The 12394-nt window shown below is 46.7% G+C and overlaps 2 protein-coding genes across 8 annotated transcripts in view; both read left to right on the top strand.

The window, feature by feature from the left end:
• Positions 1 to 555: 555 nt before the first annotated feature.
• Positions 556 to 8250, top strand: ATP5F1A (ATP synthase F1 subunit alpha). The gene is made up of 12 exons (XM_065662186.1): positions 556 to 722; positions 1702 to 1780; positions 2855 to 3024; positions 3862 to 4035; positions 4119 to 4285; positions 4432 to 4580; positions 5608 to 5759; positions 5884 to 6108; positions 6188 to 6295; positions 6858 to 7002; positions 7233 to 7383; positions 8041 to 8250. The coding sequence occupies exons 1-12, from the start codon at positions 660 to 662 to the stop codon at positions 8120 to 8122; spliced, it is 1665 nt and encodes a 554-aa protein (XP_065518258.1). The 5' UTR covers positions 556 to 659; the 3' UTR covers positions 8123 to 8250.
• Positions 8251 to 9897: 1647 nt separating this feature from the next.
• LOC136005794 (proline-serine-threonine phosphatase-interacting protein 2-like) overlaps positions 9898 to 12394 on the top strand; it is a 76260-nt gene continuing 73763 nt past the window's right edge. For all 7 annotated transcript variants that reach the window (XR_010608885.1, XR_010608884.1, XM_065663640.1 and 4 more), the window contains exon 1: positions 9898 to 9976. Coding sequence is in view for 5 of the 7 variants with exons in the window: in XM_065663640.1 (XP_065519712.1) it covers positions 9944 to 9976 (33 nt within the window). In the remaining 2 variants the exon portion in view is untranslated. The remainder of the gene's footprint in view (positions 9977 to 12394) is intronic.

The raw sequence follows: 12394 nt of genomic DNA, 5'->3' as shown, positions 1-12394 counted from the left end.
ATCATGGCATCACGAAATGTTTTGTGTTGGAAGAAACCTTGAAGCTCATGACCCTGCTCCATGTCCCTGCCCTGTGTCCCGTGTCCCTTCTCCATGTCCTACGCTCCTGCCCTGAACTCCATATCCTTGTCCCATGGCCCTGTCTCATGGCCCCTGCCCCATATCCCACTCTATGTGCCCTGCCCCATGTCCCAATACCCTCCCCACTCCCCTGCTCCATGCGCCATACCCCCACGACGCCCCAACGCAAGGCCTCATATGCACGCCTCACGCCCCCGCCTCATGTCGCAGACTGCGCACCTCATGCCCCACCCCCAAATCCGCCGCCGCTCTGTGCCCGTTCCGCCCCCCCCGAGGGCCATTTCAAGGGCACGTACAGCACAGGGCCACTTTTGTAAAAGCCCCGTTCCGGGTTTTTATTGTTTATACACGTATATATACATATACACAAACACTCCCTCACCGCTCAGAGGCACAGGGAGAAAAAGAAAAGCTCCCCGCCCCCTGAGGCTGAGGAACCCCTTCCGGCTCTCGCCCCGCCTCGCAGGCGTGGCCTCGTCGCCAAAAGGGAGGAGCGCGCCGCGGCCATTTTGTGGAGGGAGCGTGGGGCTGGCAGTCCTGGTCTGTTATCTTCACTCTTCGCCTGAGCTGTCGCTGCCATGATGCTCTCCGCCCGTGTGGCCGCCTCCCTCGCCCGGTCCCTACCGCGGCAGGCCGGCCTGGTGAGCCCTCTCTGTCTTCCTTGCAGCCAGCGGTGTCTGAGACGGGCGCCGTCGCCATCTTGGGGGCAGCGGTGACATTGAGGGGTCGCGGGCTCCCGATGCCGATGTCTGTGTGGGAGGGGAGGGGATGTGCGGGGCTCCCCTCAGCGCTGGGTTTCTGCGGGGCCTGGCAGCTGCTGAGGCAGTGGTGCTGTCACTTGGGGGAGGGGATGTCTAGAGGACGGCGTGTCCTTTGCGATTCGGGTTTGCATGGTTGGGGTTGAGGTCAGTGTCGGAAAGATGCTAGAACAAGGTCAAGGTTGGGTATTTGAGCTGGGAGGCTTTGCTAGGTGGCATTTCTCCTCCGTGTTTTGGGGAGTGGTAGTGTGAAGGTCTGTCAGGACCCGTTCCTGGCGTGTCCCCTTGTGAAGGTGAAAGCAGGAGAGGCCTGCACAGGCGTTCAGAAAAACAGCATTGATGCTGCATGGGGCTACCCTAGGAGCTTTGGGATGCTGATTGTAATCTTTTCATGTGTTATAATGTCTTAATGCATTATGTTAGATTACTCCTTGTTTCTGTTGTATATATTCCTGCCATGCTTTGGAAATTCTGCAGTTAGATCTTTCTTAGGTCAAGCCTTAGAAGACACAGTCTTATTTTCCCTTGTGCAGAACCATTAGGGGTTCGCTGTTTCTTAATGCACCACGGTTTTGCCAGTCATTGCGTAGACAGCAAACAAGATGAGGTGTTGCTTTCAGAGCTGCTGCAGTTCTATGATGGTGACATACGTGCAATGCAGGAAAATGCAGCAAGTAGTTTAGAGCAATCTTCTTTTCCGTCTGTGCTTGCTTAGTATTGCTGTGCGTGGTTCCATAACTGCAACTTGTGAATAGAGTGGAGCTCATGACATGTTAAAAATATAACCTCATATGATTGTTATCTCAACAAAATTTTTTTTGAATGACTGAAGAAATCTCACTGAAATAATTACTTATTTTAGGTTTCCAGAAACACCCTGGGTGCAGCATTTGTTGCTGCAAGAAATATCCATGCCTCCAAAACATGCTGCCAGAAAACTGGTGAGTCCGAGAAAGATCTTCATAGAAGAGTGTGGCTTCAGAACTTGCTCTGGCAGATAAAAAAGAGTTTGAATTTGGAATGTGAGGAGTGTCAGTTTTGTCAGTTGACAAAACATTTGAGGACACTTATGTACTGTCAGTGTCAGTATGGAACATTGAATTGCTATAGCCGCATCTAAGAGACTTCAGTTTAATAACTTTGTATGTCCAAACAAAATGAGTGGTGAGCTGTCTTACACAGCTTACCTGCTCTATGGGAATTCAATTAAGTCTTCAGCTCCTGCAGAATTATTTGGAAAACTCTCAGATTCCAGTTGCCTGTCTTGTTTGTAACAGAATGAGGGAACGGATGACTTTCCCTGGCCTGCTTGGGTTTGACCTTACGTCCTTGAGTGTCATTTTTTGGCTGCCAGTATCTTGGTGTTTAGAGAAGACAGCGGCACTGCACAGCTGTATTTTTGGTAGTGTTTCATGTACACTTTATGAAGTGGCTTAGGGTAATTAAAGGTATTATTAGGAAATAAGAGTTTCACAGCTGTATTTGAGGAAGTAAGAAGTCATTGGAGGTGCACTGCCAAACAGATTTGAGGAACATGAGGATTATATTTTTTACAGCTTATATCAAAAAACTTGCTCCATAAATGTATTAACTTCTTTTAAGTATATTTAGATCCTGGATTACAAATCAGGTGGCAGGGTGTTTTGATGCCTTCAGTCAATCTTCTGTAGGTGGAGCTGACACATCTGTTCTTTCTGGGCTATGGCTAATTATTCTGTTTGCTTTCTAGGGGAGAGAAGCTAATAGTGTAGGACATAATGAAGGATATTGAAAACTGAACAGCCATCAATGTTCTGATGAAAGCTGGCTCATAATGATGAGTTGAAGCTGCTTTTATTATCTGTGACTACAGAAGTTGTTACTTATCTTGAGTTCCTATGTGAGGAAGAATGTTGCTTGCTATACTTTGTGGCGTATCTACGAAAAGATACCTTGGTTTATGAATTCAGTACAAGCTTACAAAATTCATATGCTGTCTTAATGTGCTAAATGTGGTTTGAAATGTCTCTTTCCAGGTACTGCTGAGGTATCCTCTATTCTTGAGGAACGTATTTTGGGAGCTGACACCTCTGCTGAACTTGAGGAGACAGGCCGTGTGCTGTCAATTGGTGATGGTATTGCCCGTGTGTACGGCCTGAGAAATGTCCAAGCAGAAGAAATGGTTGAATTCTCTTCTGGATTGAAGGTAAGCGTTCTCTAAGGCAGATTGTTCAGTCTAGGAATATAAAGAAGACTTTTTATAAGGAGAACATGGGACTCTGCTGGAGATGCCTGTATGGACTTATACAGGCTTCTGTATAACAAGACTTCATTGCGACTTTAACACATAGTAACTAGTTGAAATAAAACTACAAAAAAGCAAATACTCTTCTAATTTGTAACACTTTGCTTCCAGTATCTGGTTCTTGGCCAGCATGAGAGCTTTATTTGTCTTCATCTAGGAAATATAAGAGCTAGTCAGGTGCTGGATTTGTTTTCTTTGGTTTCAGGCTGGCTTTTCTGCTGTTGGGTAATAGTCTCTCTGCTCCAGTACTGTGTGCAGTCTGCTCCAGTACTATGTGCAGTTTGCTGATTTCTTACAGTTTAAGAGCTGTCTAAAGCTAAAAAACTGTCTCGACTGTTCCAAGAGTACTGCAACGGCTCTTCCAGTTTTTTTAATGACTGAACTCTCTTTAGGGAGAGAAGAAGCCAGTGATACTCCCTTGTCCAATTCCTAGTCAAGGGACAAATGTATTTGAATTCTGCTTACCTTTTCTTTTTAGAGAGAGAAAGGGCTGAACACTACACTACTGCAAGTACAGTTCTGTAGTAAGCTGAAGGCTTAGGCAGGTTCTGTAACCACTATGGAAGAGCATACACGTGTTGTATGTAAAAGCAGAACATTGACTATTGTTACAAATAAGATTGAAGTAGGTTATATTGGATAGTCTACACTGTAGAATAATCACATCTGTTTTAAACTGTCAAAATGCTTGTAAATGTCGATATGGGTTTTCTCATGATAGTGTGGTCTTTGTTCTAGGGTATGTCCTTGAATTTGGAGCCCGACAATGTTGGTGTTGTCGTGTTCGGTAATGACAGACTGATCAAGGAAGGGGATGTAGTGAAGAGGACTGGTGCTATTGTGGATGTTCCAGTTGGGGAAGAGCTGCTGGGCCGTGTTGTAGATGCCTTGGGCAATCCAATTGATGGGAAGGTAAGTGTAACTACAAGATGTTTAATACCTCTGCTGTTATGTATGTTATACAGACTGTAACAGGGCTTTTCCTGTCTTTCAAGGGTTCCATTGCATCCAAGACACGTAGAAGAGTTGGCTTGAAAGCCCCTGGGATCATTCCTAGAATCTCTGTGCGTGAGCCTATGCAGACTGGTATTAAGGCTGTGGACAGCTTGGTGCCAATTGGTCGTGGCCAGCGTGAGCTGATTATTGGCGACAGACAGACTGGGTAAGCTAAATGCCCAAGCTAAAAATGTTTTCGTTTTGTTTTTTAAACTTGAGAACAGATTGCACTGATGTGCAGAGCTGAACACAGGGCGGTGTAGAGGTTTGGAGAACTGTAGGCAGCTTAATTTACCAACCTCTGTATTACAGGAAAACTTCCATTGCAATTGACACAATAATTAACCAGAAACGATTTAATGATGGAACAGATGAGAAGAAGAAGCTGTACTGTATCTATGTTGCAATTGGCCAAAAGAGATCAACTGTTGCTCAGCTGGTGAAGAGGCTTACTGATGCAGGTACCAGATACTTGAAGATAGTTCAGCCTGGCAACTGGTGACATCCTCTTCCTATTGTAATGCTAAATACTGCTATGACCTCTCCTACCTGTGCATATAGACAGAATTCTTTAGTTACTGAATGACTGAAATACTTGCTTTTGTGGACAAGAGCTACCTGGGGGAAAAAGCCTCCTTTTACTGCAGCACATTAGAAGGCTAGTATGAGCCCCTGGAACTCCTGAATTGCTTCTGGAGAAGTCAGCCTGGTTTTGTTGGGTTGTTTATTGGGCTTTTTGGTTCTGGTTTTTTTTGTGGTTGGTTTGGGGGTTTGGGGGGGGGTTGGTGTGTGGTTTTGTTGTTTTTTTTTGTTTTTTTTTTTTTTTTGTGGTGGTTTTTTGTTTTGTTTTTATGTTTTTTTTCTCATCAGCATTGAGCTTCCTCTTGGCAGGCAGGCCTGATGAGAAGCTGGCCTGCAAGTATTTTGGCATTTGTTTCATATATATGCAAGTCATTGTGAGTCGCAATTGTAAATATGGCAGATAGATTTTTACTGCCCAAACATGAGGGATTAGATGATAGTGTCTTTAAAGAAACAGTGATCTCCTTGACCTAAGCTGCATATGTAACAGCTTGCAAGAGATGAAGCAGCTTACCTCTTGCCTGCTAGTGCAAAGCAGAGTCATACCTAACAGGAAATAAAAACAAACCGCATTTAACTGCAGTAATTTGTTTGGCACTTTGAAACAAAGGATTGTATTGCCTTGCAGCAGCCAGGAAACCATGGGCTTCCAGGCTGAGTTACTTTCAGAACTAAAGTGTGTCTTAGTGAAAGTTTAAGCTTAATTTTAAATGGGAAATGAGCCTGCAAGTGTTAGACATTAGTTAGTTGTGTTGATGGATGTTTTAATCTAGTAGGGTGGTCTTTTTGTAACAGTGTAGGGATGCTGCCTTCGCTTGCTTCAGTGACTAGTACTTCACATGCCTGTTGTTTGCTGTTGACAGGCACACTGAGGTAATATGGTGTGTGTTTCCCATTCTTTTCCAGATGCGATGAAGTACACCATTGTGGTGTCTGCCACTGCATCTGATGCAGCACCCCTGCAGTATCTGGCTCCCTATTCAGGCTGCTCCATGGGGGAATACTTCAGAGACAACGGAAAACATGCATTGATCATCTATGATGACTTATCCAAACAGGTCAGGAAACACTGTTTGTAGGCCTCATAGTCTGGTATGTGTGTAGCTGTCAGATCACCTCAGGTTTAGAAATGCAAATTTTTACATGAGCTACTGAAGTCTGAAATCTTTGTCTACTACACAGGCTGTTGCCTATCGTCAGATGTCTCTGCTGCTGCGTCGCCCACCTGGTCGGGAAGCCTACCCAGGTGATGTGTTCTATCTGCACTCCCGCCTGCTGGAGAGGGCAGCCAAGATGAATGATTCCTTTGGAGGTGGCTCTCTGACTGCCTTGCCTGTCATTGAAACTCAGGCTGGTGATGTGTCTGCTTACATTCCAACCAATGTCATCTCCATCACTGATGGACAGGTAGGACTTCTCATGCCAGTACTTATGTGGCAGATCTCTGAGGAGGCTTCCAGGCTTACCAAGATACTTTCTCCTACAGATTTTCTTGGAAACTGAGTTGTTCTACAAAGGTATCCGTCCAGCCATCAATGTTGGTCTGTCTGTGTCCCGTGTAGGTTCAGCTGCTCAGACCAGGGCTATGAAGCAGGTAAGCATGAAACTGCAGCATCCTCTTACTAGAGACAAGTAGTGTGTAGGCTTTCCAACCCATTTCACTCTTTAAAGAGCTGTGAATACACAGAGAATAAAGTTTTTGATTCCTTAGCATTCTGACATCATAAAAGAGCAAACTTTGGGGACCTCTTTGATAACTTCTGTTGCCTCCTGGGGTTGGTAGGGGGAAAGGAAAATTGTGTCTGCACAAAGATGTAGGGCTGTTAAGTTTCGGTATGTTGAACTGGGTACTCATCTAACTAGAAACAGAGAATTCTCTCTTTACCTCATTCTTTTAGTCCAGATGTGGAATTAGGTTTCATATCCACTGTTGCCATTTCAGGGAGGATTAGTATGTTTGTTATAAATGCCAAGCAGGCTTTGTAGATAGCAGGACTTATAGAAATGCATATAATTATCTGTCAGAATCTTAGGATTCACTTGACTTGTAATGCCAGGCAAAGCTGACTTGTGACAGCTGTTAGCTGAAGATAACCTGCAGACTACCACATTTAAAAGGTGGTCAGACTCAGGCTGACCTGTATCTTGTGTGGTAGGTGGCAGGTACCATGAAGCTGGAATTGGCTCAGTATCGTGAAGTAGCTGCCTTTGCCCAGTTCGGGTCTGATCTGGATGCTGCCACACAGCAGCTGCTGAACCGTGGTGTACGTCTGACAGAGCTGCTCAAACAAGGACAATATGGTGAGTGTCTTGGACATAACAAGTCTGCATTTGCCATTAGTCTCTTGTGCTAACAAGGCTGGTCTTCCTGACAGCATTATGTCCATTCTGTGGACATGGTGAATGCAAACTGGATTGTTGACTAAACCATGTGGTAGATGTGCAGTTGATCTGTAAAGAAGGACTCTGTAGCACTGACTATGTCCTGATGTTGGGAGTTACCAGTGGCGTGAATGCTTTCTCTTCTGCAGTTCCCATGGCTATTGAGGAACAGGTTGCAGTCATCTATGCTGGTGTCAGAGGTCACTTGGACAAGCTGGAGCCCAGCAAAATCACCAAATTTGAGAGTGCTTTCCTAGCTCATGTACTGAGCCAGCACCAGGCCCTCCTGTCCACAATCAGGTATGATAGTTAATTGTGCATCATCCCAAGATGATGGTATGAATGGCTGGAGTGCAGATAATGTGCACTGAACTGTTAATTCAGGGTATCCTACAACATTAGGCCTTGGACTGCCTGTTATGGAGGTGGAGGTTAAATCAGCTTTGCTGCTTCTGGAACTCGGCTTTACATCTTCAGCTTTTACTTGGGGAAAATGAGAACCTGCTTGCATACCTATAATCTGACACTGAAATAATTTAATCAGACCCTAAATTTTTGGCAGCTTTAAGCTATGAGAGTGCTGTTCATTAAGTGCTGCTCAGTGCCTTCCCTGCTGCAGGGTGGACTGCTGGGGTTTTTGAATGTTTCTGCCCTAGTCATAGCTTGTTTTGTCATGAGTCAGATTACATGCCTACCATCACTCTGTAGAAGGCAAAGCCTTTCTGAACTACATAGAGCTGTTTTTAAAGCTATTTGTTGACAAACCTCCGTTCTTCAACAGGACTAACTTTGGAAGATGTTATGTTAGTTTCACTGCTACATAGCTTCATGCAGCAAACATGCTAATTATTGTGCTAATCTTGCTAGAAATGGGAGGGTTCATCGTAGTTTTCTTTGTCTTGGGGATTGACCATTATCTATTCCTGTGTCAGAAGTTTAACTACATTATTTCAACAGGACTGAAGGGAAGATCTCTGACCAGACAGAAGCGAAGTTGAAGGAAATTGTCACAAATTTCCTGGCTACTTTTGAGGCATAAACTTGTAAAACTGCTAAAACAGGCCAGGCTATTGTGATCCCGTGCTCCAGCTCCATCAAAGACTTAAAAGAATATGCGACTTGAATGTACAGATACTGGTGAGAATAAAAATTCCTGTGTAAAAAAGATGTGTATGTTCTGTTCCTTGTATGTTATACTGCCTTGCTGTGTGTGCCACGTACGCCTTTAAAACCACAGGGTTAAACTCCTGTAGACACTCACTTGTGAGAGGAAATCTGAAAATTCAAACTAGGGGTTCAGAATTGGGTGGATTGGACTCTATATAGAATATGGAGTATGGGTAGCAGTTGCATTCTGCTTTAAGGGACCTTTTAAAATTTATCCAGGGACACCTTCCACTAGAGCAGCTTGCTCCAAGCCCCATCCAACCTGGCCTTGAGCACAGCCAGGGATGGGGCAGTCACAGTTTCTCTGTGCTCCCTGTACCAGATCCTCACCACCCTCACAGGGAAAAACCGCCTAAGATCTCAGTCTCCCCCTGTGTCAGTTTAAAGCCATTCCCCCTTTTCCTGTACGTGTCCTGTGCCCATCCATAGTTTTTCCTGGGTCACTGCCTGGGGTGAGTCACTGGGTGCTGCCCTGTGAATGGTTCTTCAAAATGATGAAAGCAGGTAATGTATGACACTGCGTACCAGACAGCCTGAGTCGTACCCACTGCCCTAACCTCCTACCCTGCTTTTAACACAGGGAAAGCTACAGCAGTGGTCCAGTAAGGTAAAAAAAAAGGCATTTTCCACTTACAGGAAATAAATCGGCTCAGTTGTGACCTGGGGGCACTGCTGTTTGTTGGCAAACATTAGTTTTAATTTGACAAAAGCAGGCTTATGTGGATTTTTGCTTCCAACGTTGACGGCTGCAGTTCCTGTGCTGGTAGCGGAGGTCATGTCCGATCTGTTTCAGATCTGAAATACTTCAGGCAATGCTTTGAAAGTTTTAACACCTCACCTTTCAGCTGAGGTACAACCTGCACACGAACAAACTCCACAGTGTGAATTTTGGAATGAATTTTGTAGTTTTCTCCACCTGATCAGCTGATCAAGCAGGCTTTAGGACAGGGAGGTAAACCTGAGTGGGGCTGAAACCCCAAGAGAATCACCAGCACCACCACATGCTTCTCAGCTTTCCATCAGTGCTCTGTGGCTGAGGCAGCCAACAGCACCTTCAGGAATTGGTGGCAGACCCTCCACTACCAGTCCCATTGTCCCCACCTCTGACCAATCCCAGGTATTCACCACACAGTGCTTCAGTAAGGAAGTTCTCACCCTCCAAGTCACAGCAGCAACAGGGCAGAAAGCTGGAGCAGCTCTGTTCTGGAGAAAGGCTGAGAGCTGGGCTGATTCAGCCTGCAGAAGAGAAGGTTCCTTAAGGGGAGACCTTAGAGCAGCTGCAGTGCCTAAAGGGGCTACAAGAAACCGGAGAGGGGCTTGGACAAGGTGGAATGGCTTTGACCTGCCAGAGGGGAGATTGGGAAGAGATCAGAGGCAGAAGTTCCTCCCCGTGAGGGTGGGGATGCACTGTCACAGAGTGCCCAGAGAAGCTGCGGCTGCCCCATCCCTGGCAGCGTTCAAGGCCAGGCTGGATGGGGCTTGGAGCAACCTGCTCTAGTGGAAGGTGTCCCTGCCTGTGTCAGGGGTTTGGAACTGGGTGGAATTGGGTGAGCTTTATGGTCCCTTCCACCACAAAACACTCTGGTTCTCTGAGAGGGTGCTGCGGGGTGGGATTGGCTGGGCTGGGCGGGACGGGGCGGCACCAGGAGGTAGAGCGGTGTTCGAGCAGTGTCGCTGTCAGAGAGGCAGCAGGATGCAGGAGGCACGGTTCAGAGACCACTTCTGGGTGAGTGGGGTCTCATCAGGTGGGGGACAGTGTGGTAGGACCTAGTCGGACCCAGGGGGTTCACAGGAGGGCCGGGGGGTGTCACTCTGCTCTGGTCAGAGCTGCTTCAAAGCCACCTTCATGTTCCTGTGGTGCCGTTGCTGAAGGCTCAGAGCGTCCCCAGGCAGGCATTCCCTATCCACGCATGTCCCAGGATCCCTGGCTTTGCAGCCTGCCCTGTCCAGCTAAAATACACTCCATGGAGCTGCCGATCTGAGGGAAGTTGGTGCTGAGTTTGGGGTTTGATAGTATTAATTTGATGAACTTCTTAGAGACGCTATGGCCAAAAAGTCTCCTTTGATGCAAACTAATCCTGGGTAGGAATGAGTTCCTCAGTGTGCTGCTGTCAAATTGTAGAGGAAAAGCCACAGTTCAAGGAAAACCAAATAATTTTTTTTTTTTATTCTGAACATTGCTTTTGGAAATGGAGAAGTGCAGAATCCCCACTTAGCTGCTGCACAGCCCTGGCACTGTGGCTGCTCAGTTCCTCTTCATGTGTGAGCCTTCCAGGAAACAAATGACAAAATCTTATATTTGCAGGCTGAAAATCCCCATCTGTGAATGCCCCACAGGGTTTCCCAGATTTCTGTGAAGAAGCTCCTATCTTCCAGGGCAGGGAGAAGGCGTGTGGGTCCTGGGAGGAGCGGGTGCCAGGTCTGGGCGTGCTGATGAGGGGTAAATGCAGAGCACCCAGCTTGTGGAGCATCATTAGCGTGTTATCTAGCACATCATCAGATATGAAAGCCTAAATGAGTATTGAACCTGATTTGGAGAATGAAGCCAGCTTTGCATCTGGCAGATCTCAGCTATTCCCGCAGTTCTCACTTTGCTTTGCAAGTGTGAGGGAGAGGAGAGATTTGAGGGTGGTGGCAGCACCTCCCATGCTGGGGAGAATAACTATGATGCTATGCAGATGTGGATTGTCATGCTTTGTTGGAGCACTGGATTGAAGTAGAGGTCCTTGCTGCAGGGCTGGCTTTGGCTAGCACTGCCCAGTTTGTTCCTCTCTAGCTGAAGCAGGGTGCTTTCTAAAGGAGGATCTTGGAGAAAGGAGAAAATACCAGGGCAGGAGCAGCCCCAAGCCTCCAGGATGAGGAGGAGCTGGGACATTGCATTGGATGCTTGCTTCTGCCTGACCCCCCGTATTGCAAACATGGCTACATCCTGAATAATGCCCAGTGCTTGCTGAGCCTAAAACTATTGGTGCTGACATGGATTTTGCTTGGCTTTTAGCGTTTTCCTTTCCGAAGCTCGTGAGCTTCAACATTCCCCGCTCCCCCCTCCCGACAACGGAAATGTGCTTGGGCAGAGGCTGGAGTGGAACATGATGGATGTGACTCAGTGGAGAGAGAGGTCCTGCTGCGGTTGATCGGCCCATGGAAACAGCAGTTATCACCCCAAGCAGTCTTCACACCATGGGCCAGTGACTGTGCATCAGCTACAAGGGCTGGGGAGGGAGTGGGGGGGGCAAGAGATGGACAGAAAACCCCATATTTAGCTGAGGTGCAGAAGGCTGCTCATCCACCTTCTGTTTGCTGTTTAGTACTGTGAGAGCACAAACTTCTTGCTGCAGTTTTTGCTCTTAAGTTACTTTGCTTAAGCCAAAAATTCAAGGAGAATTTTTTGCTGAAGCAAGCGATTGTGCAGTGGTCAGGACAGTCCAATGGGAAAGGGGAGATTCTGGGGAAGGCTCCAGGTCAGGGATGCTCCAACTGATGGGACAAAGTCTGAAAAATAACCAAACCCCACAAAAGCTGAGCAGGGTTTGGTGTTGTAACTCCCAGCTTTGAAACAAATCTGGTTGTGAATGGCAACAGCTGAATTTCTCTCGGGGATAAGCTGCAGCCCACCTTGCTCTATCTGGGTGGCAGGGCTGTGCTTCAAGCCTATTTAAGACTGATTTAGCTTTAAACCCCATTAGTTCTGTTCTTTTCAGTGGTGTGCATGTGTCTGTCTTTTCCTGCACAGCAACCTAGTCCCCACCAAAGTTCATGGCGTGATGCTCATGATGTGCTGCACTGGGAAAGCACATGGCAACTTTGCTTGCTGCATGCCAGTTTACTCATGCTCTCAGGTCTCTACACAAGATGATAAATTCCCTGAAATAAAAGGTTTTTCTCTTTTGCATCCTCCTGCAGCTCCTGCTTACCCAGGGGCCAAAGCCCAGAGATGCCTGCAGCTACACATGCATTGCGCTGAATGTCCCCGCTTGCATGATGCATGCTGTGCTGCCTGGGAAAGAGCTGTGAGCACACCAAAGACCGTGTTTGTTTCCTCTTGCCCAGCATGTACTGATTGCCATGAGTTGAGCAAGTGTGGGCTTTTGTTTCCATTTGTTTTTGCAACATGCTGTTCTTCTTTCACTTTAACCATTTTCTT

The sequence above is a fragment of the Lathamus discolor genome, chromosome Z (genome assembly GCF_037157495.1).
Source record: "Lathamus discolor isolate bLatDis1 chromosome Z, bLatDis1.hap1, whole genome shotgun sequence".
In the NCBI taxonomy this organism is placed as follows: domain Eukaryota; kingdom Metazoa; phylum Chordata; class Aves; order Psittaciformes; family Psittacidae; genus Lathamus; species Lathamus discolor.
This window is presented reverse-complemented; position numbering and strand designations above follow the sequence as displayed.